This window comes from Tamandua tetradactyla, chromosome 13 (genome assembly GCF_023851605.1).
Source record: "Tamandua tetradactyla isolate mTamTet1 chromosome 13, mTamTet1.pri, whole genome shotgun sequence".
NCBI lineage: Eukaryota > Metazoa > Chordata > Mammalia > Pilosa > Myrmecophagidae > Tamandua > Tamandua tetradactyla.
The window spans coordinates 82,384,426-82,405,909 of record NC_135339.1 but is presented as its reverse complement, the minus strand read 5'-3'; the positions used below and the strand labels follow the sequence as shown (position 1 = coordinate 82,405,909).

General features: G+C 40.5%; 1 protein-coding gene and 1 pseudogene across 5 annotated transcripts in view; both read left to right on the top strand.

The window, feature by feature from the left end:
• The first annotated feature begins 3,645 nt into the window (after nt 1-3,645).
• MCMBP (minichromosome maintenance complex binding protein) overlaps nt 3,646-21,484 on the top strand; it is a 69,988-nt gene continuing 52,149 nt past the window's right edge. The window contains exons 1-3 of one of the 5 annotated variants that reach the window (XM_077126207.1): nt 3,666-3,772; nt 14,688-15,010; nt 15,571-15,910. Coding sequence is in view for 2 of the 5 variants with exons in the window: in XM_077126204.1 (XP_076982319.1) it covers nt 3,715-3,772 (58 nt within the window). In the remaining 3 variants the exon portion in view is untranslated. Of the gene's footprint in view, nt 3,773-13,297; nt 15,011-15,570; nt 15,911-21,484 lie in introns of those variants that run through there. The other 4 variants (XM_077126206.1, XM_077126204.1, XM_077126205.1 and 1 more) reach the window with 4 other exon arrangements.
• Nucleotides 15,918-20,307, top strand: LOC143654368 (folate receptor alpha pseudogene; annotated as a pseudogene).

Here is a 21,484-nt window from a genome sequence, read left to right as displayed (position 1 = left end):
AAAATAAAAGGTATTAAGATACTACAGACTAAATGAAATATCAATATAATGATTCAGCAATCATACTCATTTGTTAAACCCTAATTTCTCTGTATAATCGCCTTTGATCTTTCTCCCACTCTTTAGGGTATTTGGGCTATGCCCGTCCTAGCATATTGAAAGCGGGTAGGGAGATGGAACTAGCTGATGTTCAGGAAAGGCTGGGCTCTCTAGGTTTCAGGACTTACCTGGTCCAGCGACCCATCTGGGCGTTGTAGGTTTCTGGAAAGTTACTTAGTGCATGGAAACTTTGTGGAATCTTATATATTTCCCTAGGTGTTCTTTAGGATTGGCTGGGATGGTTTTGGTTGGGATTTGGCAAGTTATGAAGGATAGCAATGTCTAACTAAAGCTTGCATAAGAGTGACCTCCAGAGTAGCCTCTCAAACATTTGAACTCTCTCAGCCACATCTGTACATCTGTTACACTTCTTTTCCCCCTTTTGGTCAGGATGGCATTGTTAATCCCATGGTACCTATACTTTAGATTTTAACTCCAAGAGTTTGCTCATTATAATTAGTTCATATTAGTGAGATCATACAATATTTGTAGTTTTGTGTTTGGCTTATTTCACTTAACATAATGTCCTCGAGGTTCACCCATGTTGTTGCATGCATCAGGTACATTCCTTCTTACAAGACAGCTACATCCTTTCTCTGACCTTTACCACAGGGCTGGATTCTTCTTTTATCCCTAAAATATTAATGGAACTTTGAAAAAGGCTTTGAAATACAAGTCTGACCTCTTATGGTTTGAATACTGAATTGAGTGATTTAGTGCTGTCCAATCCAATACACACTAGCCACATATGGCTACTGAACAGTAGAAATATGACTAGTCTGAATTAAGATGTGCTGTAAGTATAAAATACACAGCGGATTTTGAGAAAAAAAAAAGTAAAATATCCCAGTATACTTTTATATTGATTATTTGTTCAAAGGCTGTTCGGATATGTTAGGTTAAATATATAATTTATATTACTGTTTCTCTTTTTTAAATGTGACTACAAATTGTTTTTTTAATTAAAGATTTCCAAGAACCCTAGAATTCACCTGAAGCCTTCCCTTATTTCATGATAGAACTTTCCACTCCCCTGCTTGTCTCTAAATCTATACCAAGTACAAGGGGCTATAGAAAGCTCCAAACCAGTTGACAAGAAGACTGTTTTCATTTGGGTGGCCTTTGTTTTTGTTCATATTTGTTTATGTTCTGTGCATTTCTATTGCACAGCACTGTTCTAGACTTTCTTATTCCCTCAATTTCTGATTGAAAACTGGCCATTACTTGCCCAAGTTCATCTTTTTTTTGTAATGCCTTGTTTAAGCTGCATTTTCCAGCTATTTCTCTAGAGCTGCAGGGCCAGTAGGAACTTAGTCTGCCTTTCAAATCATCACAGACATTTTACAAAATATTACTCTATAACTGCCACTCTACCTTAACTCATCAGCATGCAAGCTTTTCCTAGTCTTAAGGCTTTCTCCTCACACTTTTCACTTAACTCTTATTTATCTTTCAAGTTCTAGAGTAAATGTCACTTGTTTAGGAAGCCCCTAAAGCATTCTTTCCTGTCTCCACCACCCCCAATAGAACAGATCCCTCTGTTCCTTCCTCTTCTGGAAGTTTACTTTTTTTTGCCCAGCATTCATCGAGATTGAAAGTGAATAATTATTTACGTAATGTCTCACCACTTGAGTGTAAGCTCCATGAGGGTGGGAATGGTATCTCCTTTTTTCACTCTCCAATGCCCTAGATAGATTTGACTAATATCCTCCTTAAAAAAGGGATCCCATTCCTTATGGGATAGGGTAGGAGCAGGATTGCTGGTGGTGGGAAAAAAAATTTTGCCATAGAGATGTAACCTCCTGGGCCCTCACCTGGCCTTTTCCATTTTCATAAATACGTATTATTAGTATCAAAATGTCTTACTACAGAAAATTTAGGGTGAAATTATTCATATTATAAAATAATTATTTCAGAAGGATCAGGGTCCCTTTAAATCAAATCTGAGCAATTGCTTGTTAACGAATCATTAAATACTCCATAGTAGGAGAAACCACAAAAATGAAATGTTTTCTAGCATTGCTGTATTGATACCGAGCTGCAATTCAGACAAAGTAAATCTGAAACTATGACGACTTGAAAGCAAATTTTTTCATGTCATGCACTGAATTTGCATACTGGCCACGAAGCAAAAATGTGAGATTTCCCCATTCAAAACCAAGTATTTGGCAACCCTCTGCGCCAAATGAATGAATGAGTGGTGGGAGTGCCCTGCTTAGGTTACCATGAATCTGAATTTTTTTCAGCCCACCCAAACGCCCAAGACCCAGATGTACAGTCCAATATGCCAATTAATTAGTTCAAAATCAGAACTTTAAGCTACCTCCTTTTGCCCCCAAGAGGACTTGATATCTGAGTTCACGTCTCGTTTTTCGGCTCTCCACTTTCTAGATTCCATTCAGATCATTTTCTCCTGTTAACACACCCTTTCTTTAGCTGAGTAGATTTATCTTATGAGACTAGGGTGGTTTTGTGGGGGTTTTTTTGTACATTCCACACCCACGGGAAAATTCTTTCATAGTGAACCTAGACATTTTCAAATTTCCTCAGCAAAACGTAACAGGTTGGGTTGCTGTAGATCTGATCTTTTTTGCGTGTGTTGACGCCTACCATCTACATTCTCTGGGAGGATCCTGATACACACTTCCCGGGGTGCCTCGCCTCAGCTCCCCGTTACTTTCCAGATTCTGGGCAGACCCAAATCAGCATATGCTTTCGCAGCCCGCGGTGAGTTTCTCAGCGCTTGGCTCCTCAATTGGGAACCCGCCCTTCTGCGACAACAGCAAAGTGAGCTTGGGGTCTTTTAAAACTCCTCCTCATCTGAAAGGTGTTACCTCTCTTAGCGGGGTAAGAACTTATACAGCTGACGAAAAGTCACTGCGTACGGATTTGGGCAGGACGTCAAATAAAAGAGTTGTCACAGCAAGAAAAACGAAAAAAGAAAAGCACGAGGAGGTGAGCAGGCACCTGAGGCGGCTTCACGCACTTATTCTGCCCCGAGCCGACTGTGAGGTCTGTGCTCTTGGGCTGTTGAGGCCTCCAAGCTGTGCTAAGACTCGCACTAGGAACTGAAACACCGGTTGCGGGAATCTCTTCCTTCACGCTTGAAAAAGGTGACGACAAACGGCAACAAGCCGCCCGCGCCCCCAGGGTTATTCTTCGGGCGACCTCCCCACGGCGGCGCGTACCCTTCCCTTTGCCCGTCTCCAAGATGGCGGCCGCGCACTGTCGCTGCCCCACCCCGCCCCCGGGCGAACCGGCCCGCGTGCCCCGCCTCCTAGTCGCGCGGGGCCGCGCTGCGCGCTCTCGCCGCCCCTCCCCGCACGAGCTCCACCCAGGTCGCAGGCGGCGCGGTCGGCGGTGGCTGTTTCCCGCCATTGTGCGAAGTGGAGGCTGGGGGCCGTGCGCGTCGCGCCTGCCGGTCGCCAGTGGTTCATCAGTGTCCGCCGCTGCAGCCGCCACTGCCCGAAGCGCGGGGAGGCCGGGCGGTCCGCGCGCCGCGGCTGGCGCTACGTGGGAGGGTGCGGGCTAGGAGCGGCCGAGCCCCGGAGGAGGAGCCGGAGAAGGGGCGCCGGACACCCGGCCGCGCCGCGCCGGCCCCGGCCCCTCGCCGAGATGCCCTGTGGGGAGGATTGGCTCAGCCAGCCGCTCGGGATCGTGCAAGGCTTCTTCGGTGAGTGGCGGTGGGGCGGGCCGCGGAGTTTGCCGAGTCCCGGGCCCGGCCGCGCGGCCCCCCACGCGGGGCGACCTCGAGGGCTCACGCGGCCCGAGACGGCCACGCGGGGCCTTCGCCGCTACGCGGGGTTGCCTGGCTCGGAGATGGGACGCTCCCCATCGGCGTCCGCGGCTTCCTCGCGGCTCCCCCCGCTGCGGCCGCAGGTGCCTCCCACCTGCCCGATTCGCGAGCGGCCAAGGTTAAGCCCGAGGAGCAGCTGTCGGGTTGTGATTGACCGCTTCCCTCCCCTTTTGTGGTACAACCAGGGGCTCGAGCCCGGGGAGCGGCAAAACTCGGAGAGGTCCTGAACTTTCCCGAGGGTCCGTAGAGATGTGGTTAAGGAAGAACACTGCCTATTGGAAGCCTACAGGATATTTCAAAACTTCCGGTGTGCCGGGGAGTGCTCGCTCTGTTGAAGCAGAAGTTGGCTCTAACTACTGTGTTACACACATCCTCTCGTAGAGAGGACACAGAATTGAATGCTATAGCTTAATTTCTCGGCTGAAATGACTTTAGGCTTGAAAACCTGGCTAGAATATATCTCTTGTGTCATAGCTCGCAAGAAAGATTGAACTAACCAGACTCTGCAGGCAAGCTTAGTAAAGTTGCCGTTGTTATTTTGTTAATGCTGCTTTTCTGCCACGGGTGAATGAAGAAAAGTTTAGGTTTGTTTGCCACCGAACCGGGTGTTTTGACACCCGTCCTCCCAGTGTCTGTTTTCCACATTGAAGTGGTGGAGTCAGACCCAACCAGAAATTACGGTTAGAGCATAACCTGTACCTTGTCTGGAGGCAAGAATACAGAATGTCTCAGCTCATTTAAAATATCTGTGAGATAGTGAGGGAGGCTGGTACGAAGCTAAATAGGTCTCAGCAGCCGGAACTGATGGCGTAAAATGTTCCTACTTAGAAGGTCTTCTTTTATACTCACTCAGCAGCTCTTTATTTATTTTACCTATACTTATAACTCGTTTGGTTATCTGGTTCCCCAGGCTGAAACCAGAGGCAGCCGATTAGAAGAGGGTCTAAGTACTGTCCAGATTGTAGCCAGTGAACACTGGTAGCCTAATAAAGAAGAAATAAACTGAATACCCACATATATCGACAGGCAAAAAAAATCACTTAACTATGTATGGTGTGGGCAAGAGTGATTTGAGAAAGTAGAATACGTCTCTCCAGTAAATCCTGGTAATCGATGCTTTAAAAAAATGATTACTGGAACCAATAATTGATGTTCCAAATTATGGCCCCAGAATGACAAGTGAGAATTAAATTGTATTGTTGGTTTAAGGAGGTTCAGATAGTTTTTAGGAAAAATCGTTCAAAAGTAAGAAGTTTGGTGCCTGAAGGGTTAAGTTCCAGTTACTCATATTTAGAAAATTCATTTATGAAAAATTGCCCCTACTCTAGTCTTACTGGATAAATGGAATGATTTTATATTTGATAGAACATTTAATGTATTTGGATCAGATTTTGTTTTCTAAGTCTATCATAATAGAGAAAGGATATACTTTGGATATAAAATACTGGCTTTATAGTATTTTGTAAATTTTGTGGTTTGTTATGGGAGGTTCCGGACCTTGATGTGTTTCCCACAAATGTCTTATTGCCAAACAGGGTGTGTCTTAAAAGAAACTAATACTGTCTTATAGATAGTCATGCTTTTGTAGGAGCTGTTCTGATGTGTAGACGTGTTTGCTGTATTTTCCTATCTCTGTAACTTTGAATAACTTTATAATGATAGTATTGTAGTTTGTTTTTGTGAGAAGTGAGGGATTAAACTTGTGGATTCCTTTTGGTTTCATTTAGTAGGAAATTGTTTTAAATCTTTTTTTGCCCCCAGATAAAAAAGTAATGCTTGTTTATTGTACAAGAAAGAGGGGGGCAAGCAGTGACATACAACACAGAATATGAAACCTCTTATCCTTCATCCTCAAAGATAATCACTGGTTCGTTTATAGTTATCTGGTTTATCGTCCAGTCTGTTTTCTTTGCATATATTTAGATTTAGTTTTTAAAATGGGGAAGCAGAATTTTCTGTGCTTGATTCTGAGGTATTCTTTTCTTAATTTGCTATGTCTTGGACATCTTTCCAACTGAGTCTGAGGGAATTCTCCTATTCTCACTATCCCTGTTATATACTTATTAACTTGGCCATATATTTTAAGTTAGGTGTGTTAGTGATTTACAGCCATGTGGTCCAATGCAGCAGCAGCCACCAGCCTGTGGTGGCTATTTAAATGTAAATTAATTAAAATTAAATTAAAAGTTCAGTTTCTCAATCTCACCACATTTCAAATGCTCAGTAGCATGTGGATAGGAGTTACTGTATCAGACATCACCGAAATAGACTTTTTCTGTCATCTCTGTAAGTGCTCTTGTGCAGAGCTGATCTTAGAGTATTCCCCTAAGTAATGTGGTACTGATTTTTTTAAATAACCACCTACGTATCGAGTCTGAATTCTATCACTTTAAAAAAACTGTCAGTTTTTTTAGTTCTTGAATGTCTCTTGAATTTGTTCAGAAGTCTTCATCCCCAGTTCTGCTACATAATTTGGTTCATTTCAGTCTCTTGCCTGGACAACCAAAACAGTCTCTTAACCTGACTCCAGTCTTGCTCCTCTCAGATTTATTTTCCACACTGCACCCAAACCCTTCAGTTATTTCCTCGTTTCCTCTTGTACTTAGGATCTGATCCAAACCTTGTAAAGTGGTTTATGAGCCTCTTGACTCTAGACCCTTGCCTACTCTCAAACCTCACCACCACATCCCCATCATATCTCATACCCTCCATCCCAGCTAGGTTGAATCCTGTTTCAGTTCTTTGATTTTGAACCTTGCCTGCAGGGCTTCTTCGTTTGCTCTTTTCTTTGCCTGCACCCCATTTCCCACGCCAGCTCCACTTTCCTGGCTAAATCTTACTGTTCTGTCAGGTATCTATTCCAGGTTAGGTACCCCATGCTCCATGTTACTGCAGTAACCAGTGCATCCAGGAAAGTTAATGCATTGCTGAAATTACTTGTTTCATGTGTTCCTTTACTAGTTTGTGAACTTTGGGTATTGAAGGTCTGTATCTGCCCTGTTCACTATTATATCCTCAGTGCCTGGGATAGGCCATGTATGTTGAAAGTCCTCAGTAAACATTTGTTGAACCATGATGATGAAAAGACTGATTCATCAGAAATAATTTAAATTAGGATGTTTACTGAGATCACAAATCTCAATTTAGGACAGTCCTGACGGGCCTTTATGTTGATTCAGAGAATGTGATCACACCAGATACAATCCTAATTCTTTCTTCCTGGTTCAGGTAAGAATCTTTGAAATTCTGGGGGTGGCCAAGCTTAACCTTCTGAATCATAATTCATCTTTGTGAACCAATCTATATTTTAAATTTGTATCTGCCATATTAGAATTGTTCATGTAAAATTTTTCCTCTAGTCTTCATAAAATGCCTTCATTGTTTTCCAGCTTATAAATGATCTCATATACAGGACATTGAGGTCCAGGACTTAAGATTTAGGAATACTATAGTGCAGCAGGTCCTTATTGGACTTGTTTTGTGAATAAAGCTAACTGTGTACTCTCAGTGATTGGTCATTTAGTGACCCATCTCAAATTACTTTCCTTAAACAAAGCCGGGAACCTTAAATTAAAAAAAGAAAGGTTTTCTACCCTTCTTTATCTTTTAATCTTTTTTTTACTTTTTGAAAGAGGAAATTTTCTTTCTTTGAATTAATAACTGCTATTAATTTCAGAAAAATGGGAACTCTTATCATCTGTGATTTCTTTCACTATGTTTTCTCTTTTAGTTGTTGGTAGGACCAAGATCATTACATTTGAAAACATTCAAGGTGCTTTGCTTGTATCTAACAGAACCAGCCTAGCTCGTGCAGTGGTATATGAAGGAGGGTGGGGAGTATTTTATCACTAGCATTTTAGAGAATTTTAAACAGTGATAAGAGGAACTAAAAATTAGTCTGCTTTTTATTACCAACATACATCGAAACAAGCAGTGCATCTCTTATTGTCTGCGTACACGTTGGACCTCTGCCACCAGCCTACTCTTGGTAGGTCAGTGAAAACCTTACTTTTATAAGGCTATAGAAAGTAATTGCAGGAGGGTGGCTGGGTATCTCAAGAGACTGAGTAGAGTCAAGAACTGTAATAGTGGGAATCCAAGCAACTACTCTCAGTTTATCTTCCTTAGGCTATATTCATCTTGGCACACTGACATTTTGCTCCACAGCTCCCAAATTCACTTGTTCTCACTTCCAACCCACACTAGCTGACATCAGCATCGTTATCTCAATCCCAGATTCCAAGGATGAAGAATCTGATTGGCCCAGCATGAAGTCAGTAGTCCATTTACAGATCAGTCAGCTATAACCAGGGCACAGGGTTATGTAGGACAGTCATGACAATTGAAGGCCACATCGCAACAGTGGGACATGTTCTCAGGGAAGAGGAATGGATTAGACAGCTGTGACAAAACACATGTATGTGTATATATACTTTTTTTACAATTTTAAGTTATAAAACAATAACTTGCACATGGCTTTAAAAAAAAGGAGCAACACGGTGAGTTGAATAAAGAGTAAAGTATGCTTTACCTCTACTGAGGTAACTGTTTCTGCTTTCCTTTCTTTTTCTTTTTTGCAAACTTTTTGAGCTATAATTTACATGATATAAAATTCACCATTTTAAAGTGTACAAGTCAGTGATTTTTAGTATATTAACATTGTTGTACAATCAGGATCACTGTCTAATTCTAGAACATTTCTTCTACCCCAAAAAGAAACCCTGTATCTATTAGCAGTCACTCCCCATTCCCTAATCCTCGATTCCTGGCAACCACTAATCTACATTGGTCTAGGTTTTGCCTATTCTGGACATTTCATATAAATGTAATCGTATAATACGTAGAATTTCGTGTCTGCCTTTGTTCACTTACCATATTGTTTTCAGAGTTCATTCATGTTATAGTATGTATCAGTACTTTATTACTGTATATGTTTGAATAATATTCAGTTGTTGGATATGGTCTATACAAAATGTGGTCATTTTGTTTATTCATCAGTTGATAGGTATTTGGATTGTTTCCACTTTGGCTCTTTTTGAGGATTTTTAAATATATATTTTTACTGAGAAATCTCCATACACATATGTTCCATCCATAGTAAATGATCAGTGGCTCACAGTAACATCACATAGTTGTATATTCATTACCATGATCATTTTTAGAACATTTGCATCCCTCCAGAAAAAGAAATAAAAAGAAAAAACAAAATAAAACATACATCTCATACCCTTTACCCCTCCCTCTTATTGACCACTAGTATTTCAATCTATCAAATTGTTTATCCTTTATTCTGCTCCCCCATTATTTATTTTTTTATCTTTATTTTTTTTTACTCATCTGACCATACCCTAGATAAAAGGAGCATCAGCCACAAGGTTTTCATAATATAGGTTCACATTTTAAAAGCTATATATTTATACAGTCGTCCTCAAGAATCAGGGCTACTGGAACACAGTTCAACAGCTTCAGGTACTTCCCTCTAACCACTCCAATACACCATAATCTAAAAAGGGATATCTATATAATGCATAAGAATAACCTCCAGGATAAGCTCTTGACTGTCAGCCACTGAAACTTTATTTTGTCTCATTTCTCTCTTCCCTCTTTTGATCAAGAAGGCTATCTCAATCCCGTGATGCTGTGTCCAGCTGATCTCGGGGAAATTTACACCCCTGGCAGCCATGTAGGGGGGAGTGCATTGAGTTCACCTGCTGAATTAGCTCAGAGAGAGAGGCCACATCTGTTGGTTCTTTTTAATAGTGCTGCTATGAACATTTGTGTACAAGTTTTTTGTGTGAACATAGGTTTTCATTTTTCTCATTTATATATCTAGGAGTGAAATTGCTGGTATATATGGTAATTTTATGTTTAACTTTCTGAGGAAATACCGAATTGTTTTCCACATGGCTGCACCATTTTACATTTCTACCAGTTGTGTATAAGAGTTCTGATTTTTCTGTATCTTCTCCAACACTTATTATTTACCCTTTTCTTTTTAAATGGCTAGAGCCAACCTAGTGGATGTGAAGTGATACCTCATGGTGTTTCATTTTTTACTTTATTTTTAACTTTTTTTGTTGTAAAATATATATACAAAGCAAAGAAAGAAAAAGCAATAATTTTCAAAACAGACTTCAAAAAGTAGTTCTGAACAGATCACCAGCTCAGGTTTTTCCTTATAACTAGTCCAAAACACTGGAGGATAGAAGGAATATTAATATAGTGATTCAGCAGTCATACTCGTTTGTTGAATCCTATTTTCTCTGTTATTCCTCCTCCTCCTTCGATCCTTCTCCCAATCTATTGGGGTCTTTAGGTAATGCCTGTTCTGACTTTTTCATGTTGAGAAGTGGTGCCCACACTAAAGGATGAGGAGATGTAATAAATTGATAATATTGGATAGGCTGGTCCTTCTGGGTTTCAGAATTTATCTGACCTAGAAGCCCTCCTGGAATTCTAAGTTCCAGGAAAGCACACTTAGTGCATTCAGCTTTTATAGAGTGTCAGTTCCAGCCCTAGGTCTTCTTAAGAGTTAACAGGAATGTTGGTGGTGGGTTTAGCAGACTGGCAGTTAGCACTGTCTAACTGAAGTCTGCATAAGAGTAGCCTTCAGAATAGCCTCTTAACCCTATTTGATTTCTCTTAGCGCTGATGATTTATATTTATTACACTTCTTTTTCCCTTTAGTCAGTAAGGCATTGTCTGTCCTATAGTGCCAGGGGCCAGTCTCATCCCCTGGAGTCACGCCCCATGTTGTCAGGGAGATTTTTAACCCTGAATGTCATGTCCCACATAGGGGGAGGGTAATGATTTTCCTTGCAGACCTGGACTTAAAGAGAGAGAGAGAGGACATATCTGAGCAATAAAAGAGGTTTCGTGGAAGCAATTCTCATGCCTAGGTGGTCTTAGCTTCTCCACTGCAGAAATGTTTCATAAAGGGAAGTTTCAAAATCCGTGGCTTGGCCTGTTTTCTTGGGAGTCCCCAATGGTTGAGAGGGTACCTGGGAAAGTTTAATAAGTCCATATATATATATATTGCCCCCCCCTCAAACTCTCAAGAGACTCTACCAATACTTTCTAATTTTCAGTCCACCATAGTCTGAGATGTATCCTGGTATTACATTAAGCTATGCAGAATTAAAGGTCTTGTTCCCGTTCTGGACTCTGGGAGTTTGGGTTAAATAAACTATCCTAATACAGAAAATTTAGGTTCTAGACATAATAAACCTTTGGCCTCATATAGTAAATGAAGGTCTAGAGTACATACACTATCATCTTTTACCCTGTATTCTAATTTACCTTAGTCCCAACCAGATTGGCTTTGTTTTTAGTTTTAGAACTTTTTTGGTTACTTTAACTATTAATTTTGTGTATAGCTATACAAACTTTCAGGGCTGTAGCACTCCATTTCTGGATCTTTTGTGTCACAGAGTTACTCAAAATTCCAGGGAAGTACCAGCTAATACACATATAGCTCAGTGTCTCAGAATCTAGAAATGCATTTACAACTTCAGACTAAGTGTGATTCTGTAAGGGCTTACACGTTAGGCTCCAATTTTCTTAAAAATATTTTCTGAAAGAGACCTTAGCATGTTTGTTCTTTTGTTTCTGGCTTATGCACAACACATTGTTCCCAATTTTATTCAGTTTGTTGTGTGCCTCTCAATGTCCTTCCTTTTTGAAGTTGCACCATATTTCATCATATGAATGTATCACAGTTCACCATTCTGCTTTTCAGCCATTGTACCCTTCAACTCTCTCCATCCATTGGGCATCATAAATAATGTCCAAAATAAACAAACCATGTCTTACAGAATCCTAACTTGGTTGTACAATCAGCAGCACTCTCGATTTTAGACAATTTCCAACAGTCCATTGTGACAAAGAGCCAACAAACACAGTGTCACCACTATCAAATCAAAACTGTCAGCACTTGTCCCTCTCCTCCAATCAGTTGCCCCTGGTAATGCTGTGGTACTGTTAATGTCTTCCTGTTAACTATTGGCCAGAGCATGCTTTTTAGTTTTCCCTCTGTACCCCTCTACTATTGATTCTTGTCCAATAATGGGACCTTTAAGATAGTTCATTTGAGAAGCTATTTGTAATTATAGATTTAATCAGTGGGACACATGGCACTATACATTCTCTTTCAATTATATTGATCTTAAGTATGGCATTGTTACTTATAACCCCACTAATTAGTTACTGTCACTTCTAACTGTTCTCTTGCATTTAGGTTCAACTCATTACATAGCCTTTCCCCAGTCTCTCAAAACTTTTGCATGCTTTAGGTCTGTTATATTCTACATGTAACCTCTGAAATTACTTTTACCCGAGTCATAATAGTGAAATCATTAATATCTATCTCTTGTGTCTGCGTTATTTCACTCAGCGTTATGTCCTCATGATTCATCCACATTGTCAAGTGCTTCGGGACCTCATTTTGTCTTACTGTTGCATAATATTCCATCATATGTGTATACCACATTTTGTTTATCCATTTGTCTGTTGATGGGCACTTGGATTGTTTCCATCTTTTGGCAGTTGTGAAAAGTGATACTGTAGCATCAGTGTGCAAATGTCGTTCATGTCACTGCCCTCAGCTCTTCTGACTGTATACTAAGTATTGATATTGCTGGGTCATAGGGCAACTCGATATTTAGTTTTCTGACAAACCGCCAAACTATTCCAAGGCAACTGTGCCGTTTTACATTTCCACCAGCAATGAATAAGTATTCTAATTTCTCCACATGCTCTCCAACTCTTACAGTTTTCTGTTTGTTTGATAGCTGCTGTTCTTAATAGGTGTGAGGTGATATCTCATTGTAGTCTTAATTTGCATTTCCCTTATAACTAGTGAAGATGAACATCTCTTCATGTACTTTTTAGCCATCTGTATGTGCTTTTCAGAAAAGGGTCTATTCATATCCTCTACCCATTTTATAGGGACACTCCGGGAGTCTTCTGCAGCCAGCATCTTGGGCTGGCTGGAGCAGAAGAATGGTCAGTTCCCTCCAATCCATACTTCCCTGTGTGCCACTGTCCCCCTAATGGGGATCATAGCCAGTTTGACCCACTTTGCTCTCCCAGTCCTGATTACTGCCCCCTCCCCCCATCTCTCTGCTCCTCAATAAACAATGAAGACCCTCTAAGATCACTCACCTCCTCCCATCCCCCAGGACCATAGTCCCGGTCATTCTCTCCCAGTCCCCTATCGGTCATTCTCTCTAGTCCACTCTCTTGTCCCACAGAGCAGGGTTGAATTCAATCCACCCCACTCCACCATCTTCCTGGAAGCCCTCATAGTAGTTTTTATATGCATATCTCTTAAAACTAATGATCTTGAGGATCTTTTCACACACTTATTGGTCATTTTGTATATCCTTAGAAAAATGTCTATTCAGTACTTCTCAAATTTTTAAATCGGGTTATGTGTCTTCTTTTCATTGAGCTTTCTTAGAAGAGTTCTTTATATGTTGTAGTTACTAGGTATATATTGTGGTTACTAGACTTTTACCAGATGTATGATATACAAATATTTTCTCCCATTCTGTGTGTTGTCTGTTCACTCTCTTGATAGTATCCTATGATGCACAGAAATTTTAAATTTTGGTGAACTGTAATATATCTGTCTTTTTCTTGCTTGTGCTTTTTTTTTTTTAACTTTTTAATTGTGCAGTAGTATAGCATGTATACAAAGCAAAGAGGTAAAAAAGCAATAGTTTTCAAAGCACTCTTCAACAAGTAGTTACAGTTCAGATCCCAGAGTTTGTCTACCATATGATCTTCTCAGATTTTCCTTCTAGCTGTCCTAGAATATAGGAGAATATCAGGCTTAAATATTTTTTTTATCACCACATTCGACTTTTTTTCCTTCTTTTTTGTGAAAAATAACTTATATACAAAAAGGCAATAAATTTCAAAGGACAGCACCACAGTTAGTTGTAGAACGTATTTCAGAGTTTGACGTGGGTTACAATTCCACAATTTTAGGTTTTTACTTCTAGCTGCTCTAAGATACTGAAGATTAAAAGAGATATCAATTTAATGGTTCAGCCTTCATATTCATTTGTTAAATCCTATCTTCACTGTATAACGCCATCATCAGCTTTGATCTTTCCAGCCTTGCGTGTACTTTTGATGTAATATTTAAGGAATCATTGGCTAATCCAAGGTCACCAAAATTTACACCTGTTTCCTTCTTAGAGTTTTATAGTTTTAGCACTTATATTTAGATCTTTGATCCATGTTGAGTTAGTTTTGGTAGATGATGTGAGATAGGGATCCAAATTAATTGATTCTTGAATGTGGATGTACAGTTGTTCTAGCGCCATTTGTTGAAAAGACTGTTAAAAATCAGTTGACCATAGAGATATGGGTTTATTTCTGGACTCTACAGTTTTGTTCCATTGGTCTACATGTCTTTCTTTGTGCTAGTACCATATTATCTTGATTACTGTAGCTTTATAATAACTTGAAATCAGGAAGTGTGAGTCTTTCAACTTTATTCTTTGTCAAGATTATTTTGCCTATGCAGGATCCCTTATATTTCCATGTGAATTTTAGGCTCAGTCTGATCATTTGTGGGTGGGGAAAGGTATTTGGAATTTTGATAGGGATTGTATTCTATCTGTAGTACTTTTGTTCTTTTGATGATAGAATAGTTAAGGTTACACTCTAAAGCCAAATTGCTTAGTTTCAGGGGCATACCCATGGTAGTGTTTTAACACCCCTTTCCCTATACTAGAATTATTTTCAGTAACAACTGTGAAATGCTGCTATATGCATGCAGGTGCTTGAATAACAGTTGCTTCAAAGCTGACAGAGACATGGATGTTTGGAGATTCTTGGAGTACCGACAGAGACCAGATGCCTAGACACAGGCAGAGCCCAGCAGACATTGCCATGTGCATTCCCATGAAATGCTAGGCAAGCCAGAAACCAGAGTTGTGTCATGGAGGAACTAAGTGAAGGCCCATAGATACTTAGAGAGGAAACCACTGGCATCAGAAGCTGGAAGCAATGGAACCAGCAACAAAGACCAGGAGATGCCAGCCATTTGCCTTCCCAGCTGACAGAGGTGTTCCAGACGGCATCAGCCTTTCTGGAGTGAAGGTAACCTCTTGTTGGTATCTTAATTTGTACATTTTCACGGCCTTAGAACTGTAAACTTGTAATAAATTCCCTTTATAGAAGCTGTTCCATTTCTGGTTTGTTGTATTCTGACAGCTTTAGCAAATCAAAACAGATTTTGGTACTGGGAATGGGGTGCTGCTGCAGTTTGCAAATACCACACATGTTGGAACAGCTTTTAAATTGATAAGGGGAAGGTTCTGGAAGAGTTGTAAGGATCTTGATAGAGAAGGCCTAAAATGTTTGAAGAGACTGTTGGTAGAAATGTGGACTCTAAGGATTCTTCTGATAAGACTTTAGACAGAAATGAGCATGCCGTTGCAAACTGGAAGGAAGATACTCTTTGAGGATGTAAGGCAGAATTTGAGAGTAATGAACTTAGATACATCACAGAAGAAATTTCCTAACTAAATGTGGAAAATGCAGTTTGGCTGCTCCTTGCAGATTATAGCAGATGTGACAGGAAAGAGATAAGTTGAGAATGAAACTCATGGGTACAAAGAAAATAGAAACTGATGGTCTGGAAAATTCTGTGCTTCCAGAAAGTGAGACTCCGGTGACTAGGGCCCCATGTGAGGATTTAACAAAACAGAACCAGTCATCCATTTCAGGAGAAGCCAGAATTGAAAATGGAGTTATCCAAAAAGGATTTATGGAGAGTCCTATTGTCTGATGGGTACCAACCCAGGATATTGCATGGACAATCAACAAGAATGTTGTGGGATCTGTATAAATGGAAGCACTGCAAGTCTGGACTAACAGGGACAGAACAGAGACAAATTAAAGGAAAAATAACTTAAGAGGCAGAATTGTAGCAGCTGAGGTCTGAAGCCAAGAAACCTTGGGCCAGGAAAACGGACTTACCCCGTTCGCTTGGAGAGGGTGAGTTTGCCCCAAAGGCAGAGGGTGGGCCTTCTGCCTTGATGCTCAGAAAGAGTTTTGCTGCCCCAGGCCTCAGGGAGGGTGGAGGGCATCAACCAGGGATTGAGGGGAGCCTGGCTGCCATCCCATTGTTCTGGAGGGGTTGAGCATGTGCCCCCAGAGATGGTGGAGATCCCAGGTGCTGCCCCAAAGCTTGGAGAGGGTGGAGCCAAGAGAAGGGTGGTTCCCCCAGTGCACTCCAGTGTTACGATTCACTCCAGTGCTTGGACAGAGCGTAAAACCTCTGCATAGACCTTTGGAAATCATGGGACTGCCACTTTCTAAAGCCCTAAGGATAAATGACTCTCAGACTCTGAAATCCAATGGAATTTGCCCTGAGGTTATAGGAACTGTTTGAGACCTTTGTTCCCTGTTTCCTATCGATTTCTCCCTATGGCAATGGGAACGTGTAGTCTGACTCTTCTTCCTTTGTATGTTGGCAGCAGATAACTTGTCCTGAGTTTTACAGGTCCACAACTAGAGGAGAATTCTGCCTTAGGACAGACTATGCCTATAACTGACTTTGCTAGATTTTGTACTGTTTTTGACTTTGTATTGTTACTGAAATAGCTTAAGACTTTTGTGATATTGTGATGGAGTGAAAATATTTTATATCTGAAAAGAACATGTCTTTTTAGAGTTCAGAGGGTGGAATGTGCCAGTTTGAAACTATCATATACCTCCAAAAAAGCCATGTTTTAATCTTGACCAATCTTGTGGGGTGTTCCAGTTTGCTAGCTGCTGGAATGCAATATACCAGAAACAGAATGGCTTTTAAAAGGGGAAATTTAATAAGTTGCTAGTTTACAGTTCTAAGACTGAGAAAATATCCCAATTAAAACAGGTCTATGAACTTTGTTTTCTTCTGATTTTTTTTCATTCATTGTTGATCTTTCAAATGGGCCAAGGCTTTTTAAAAGGATTGCAGTAAACACTTCATTCTTTAAAATTCTTTCTATAATTCCTTATTTGAATATTAATATTATGAGTTTTCTAAAAATCTCATGAGCTACAAAACTATCACTAGGTGATAAGACATTCATTAGTCTTTATTATGTTAAAATTAGACTTCAGAAAGGATAGCACATACCAAAATTCTAGACTCGCAAAAGGAAAGCAGGTGTTCAGCGTAAACCATGTTGTTTGCTCAGTCTGTGCAGATTAAACCACTCTTACAATTAGCTGTTGATGGAGAACACTCTGAGAGCCACCCTGACATCACCTGAAGGCCAACTTTGTAAACAGGCCTTTCTAAGGATAGTAGTCATAAGCCTGCTGTGTTAACTCTCCTGTGCACACTACTTGAATGAATATCAAAGGCACTATGATGAGTGAACAGAGGCCAGTGTCAAAATGTTTACATACATATAATTCCATAGTTTATATGATATTCTCAAGAAGACAAAACAGCACTGATGAAGAACCATGGAGTTTGTGCTGGTTTGGAAGGAAGTATGCGCCCTAAGAATGGCCATGTTTTAATATAAATCCCATTTCATAAAGGTAGAATAATCTCTATTCGATACTGCATGTTTGAAACTGTAATGAGATCATCTCCCTGGTTGATGTGATTTAGTTAAGAATGGTTGTTAAACTGGATTAGGGGATGACATGTCTCCACCCATCTGAGTGGGTCTTGATTAGTTTCTGAAGTCCTATAAAAGAGGAAACATTTTGGAGAATGAGAGACTCATAGAGAGCAGAGAAGAACGACATAGCCACGAGAAGCAGAGAGCCCACAAGCCAGTGACCTTTGGAGATGAAGAAGGAAAGTGCCTCCCGGGGAGCTTCATGAAACAGGAAGCCTGGAGAGAAAGTTAGCAGATGATTCCTTGCTTGCCATGTGCCCTTCCAGCCGAGAGAGAAACTGTGACTGTGTTCGCCATGTGCCTTCTGACTTGACAGAGAAACCCTGAACTTCATCGGCCTTCTTGAACCAAGGTATCTTTCCCTGGATGCCTTTAATTGGATATTTCTACAGACTTGTTATAATTGGGACATTTTCTCGGCCTTAGAGCTGTAAACCAGCAACTCATTAAATTCTCCCTTTTAAAAGCCATCCCGTTTCTGGTATATTGCATTCCGGCAGCTAGCAAACTAGAACAGAGTTAATGGTGGGGCTAAAGTGTGACTCCCAGAGGGGCAGCATGAAAGACTGTTTGGTTAATAGCACCTGAAGGAATTTACCTTTTATTCATATACCTACCTGTATCATTGCGCTTGCTTCCTAATAGATATTTTGGTTTCTAATCTTTCTTAATTCCAATTAATTAATTCCAGTTGTTTTTCTAGCCTTCTGTGTTCCTCTGCCCCAGGTAACTTGACTTACACACTGCACATGGTTTACTCTATTTACTCCAGTGTGTACCTATGTCACTCCTCTATCCAGGAATGTCCTCTCTTCTTTTCTCTGTTTATCTAACTTTTGTCTACCCTTCAAAACCCTGCTTCATTCTTCATTATATCCTCTTCAGAATTCAACCACGACTGTTTGCCTAAACCCCAGTGTATTCAGGACAAACTGAGGCCCAGACAGGTGAAACTTATTAGCTCTTCCTTCAGGGACAGACATGGCCCAACTGATGACAGCACAGCTGTTGCTCCTTCTGGTGTCATTGGCCACGGTATGAGGTACTCAGCCCAGGACTATGTGAGCCAGGACTGAACTTCTCAATGTCTGCATGAACACCAAGTACCAGAAGGAAAAACCAGGCCCTGAGGACAAGTTGTATGAGAGTGCAGTCCCTGGAGGAACAATGCCTGCTGTTCCAGTCAGCAGCAGCCTGGAAGCCCATAAGGATATCTCCAACCTGTACATATTCAACTGGGACCATTTATAGAGAGATATATATAGTCTGCCTGCAAATGGCACTTCATTCAGGACACCTGTTTCAATGAGTGCCCCTCCACCTAGGCCCCTGGACCAGAAGGTGGGCCAGAGCTGGTACAAAGAGCAGATCTTGAGCATACTCCTGTGCAAAGAGAATTGGGAGCACTAGTGCGAGGACTACCAAGCGTCCTACATCTGCAAGAACAACTGGCCTAAGGACCAGAATTGGACCTTTTGGTATAACCAGTGCGCAGTAAGAGCTGCCTTCCACCCTTTCAGTTGCTGCTTTCCTATACCTGCTGCTCTGTGCAGTGAAATCTAGAATTACTCCTACAGTGTCAGCAACTACAGCCAAGGGAGCAGCTGCTGCATCTAGATTGGGATCAGCCCAGCCCAGGTCACACCCAGCAAGAAGGTAGCGAAGTTCTGTGCTGAGACCGTGAGTGGGGCTGGGTGCCATAGGATGGAGTCTCACTTGTTCACCCTGTCCCTCATAATGCCCTGGCTGCTCAGCTGAGTTTCTTCCACCTTCTGAATCCTGCACATCCTAGCCCTGTTCAGCCTCACAGCCCCTGGCTATTCCTTACTCCGTTCCTGCTCCATGGTGGGGCTCTGACAACCTATTTAAATAAACACATTGCACATTAAAATAAATTTTTCGACCATAGTTTCTTACTGAATTTTTCATCCATACTGTTTGATTGATATTAAATTAATAATATAGTGCTTTATGACAGCCCACATATTGGGCTTAGATCAAATTGTTATCCTTTTAATACTGCTTAACTTTTAGAAGGTAAGGTTGTAGGAACCACAATCACTACTACTAATTTACATTCCACTTGTACCAGTTTATATTTGAAAATGGGCTAATGCTTTATACAGCAAGATGTCCACCCTCTGTATTTGTATTTCAAGTCCAGAGAATAGAACTACATTTGTATAATGTTATCATGACTTCAAATTTTTTTCTCGTTTTTATTAAGGTATAATTTACATGCAATACTATGCCCCTGTTTTAAATATTCAGTCTGATGAGTTTCGGCAGAAGTATGTTAACTGTTGAACTTTGACTACAGTCAACTTATGGGACATCCCATCACCCCCAAAAGTTTCTTTATGCCATTCTGTAGTCAGTCTCCTGGTTACTTCCACCCTTAGCTACCACTGATCTGCTTTTTCACTATGTATTAATTATGTCTGTTCTTGAAATTTGTGTAAATGGAATTATAAAGCATATACTCTTGTGCCATGATTTCTATTTAGAGTAATCCTGAACAACAAAGGTCTTCTTGGATCTCTGTCCTTTGAATAACTTAATTGTATGCGTTAAAATTTAAATAATGCATTGGAAGACTCAATATTGTTAAGAAGTCAGCTCTCCCCTAATTAATCTATGGATTCAGCCCAATCCCAGTTAAGATTTCATCAGGCTTTTTATTTTTAAGTAGATTTTTTTAAAAATTGAAGTAGAAAGCCACAAGCTAGTCCTAAAAATTACATAGAAATGTGAATCCAGAAAAATCCAGAAAAATCAAGACAAAACCAAAGAACGAATTTGAAGAAGTTAAACTACCTGATTTCAAGACTTACTATCCAAGCTGCCTTGATAATAAAGGCAGTGTAGTATAGGCATGAGGATAGACAAACAGATCAGTATAACATAACAGAAAACCTAGATATAAACTAACTGAGTCTGTTGGGTTTTTTACAAAAGTACTAAAGCAATACAGGGAAGATCTTTTTTTAAAGTTGTCCTGGAATAAGTAGATTTCTGTTTGGCGGGGAAAAAGTGTTGACCCCTACATTGTGCTGTAAACAAGATTATTAATTTCATATGGTTTACAGGCCTAAATGTGAAAACTACAACTACATAACACATAGGAGATATTTTCATGGTCTTGGAGTCAGTAACCGTATAAGAAAAAAGGTGATAGACTGGATTTCATTAAAAAAGAACCACTCATGAAAAGACACTGTTGAGGTCAAAGGCAAACTACGTTTTAGTAGAAAATGTTTGTACTACATGTATCTGACAAAAGATTTGTATTCAAAAGAATACGTGAATAATTCATACAAATCAATCATGCCAAGACAGACAGCTTGGTTTTTAAAAATGTGCTTTGTTAAAGAAGATATTGGAGTGGTCAGGGAACATATGTAAAAATGTACAGCATTATTAGTCATTAAGGAAATGTATATTTAGACAAGTATTAAGCATGTCTATAGGAATCTGCCTCTGTACTCTACTTTCCTTCTGGGATGGTTTAGTTTTCAGATGGCTTTTGCACAGAGTGGGCACTTAGAGCTTCAGCTTCTGGAATTGTCCTTGATTATTGGTCTACTCCTAACCTAATCATCATTGCCCTCATGAGGTCTACGTCAGACACACTCTCGGACTGGGGGAGGGTGAGGTGGTTCCCCTTTGAATAAGAAGTACGCTCACAAGAAAAGGGGGAAATGGATGCTAGTCTAGCATAATAACATATTTTCTCAACATTGTATTCATTTAATGTTTATTCTGACTCCAGTAGCTTCTGTCCCAGGCCCTGGCTAGGACTAAAAGAAGCAAAATCTGTAGCCTGGCTTTGAAAACTCCTTGGTTTATGTGTGACCACATCCACTTTGTTTTTTGGCCTTATTCTCTCCCAGGCCCTTAGTGCTCCATGTGTTTAAATTTCTGGTCCTTATCCCTGTTTTGGTAT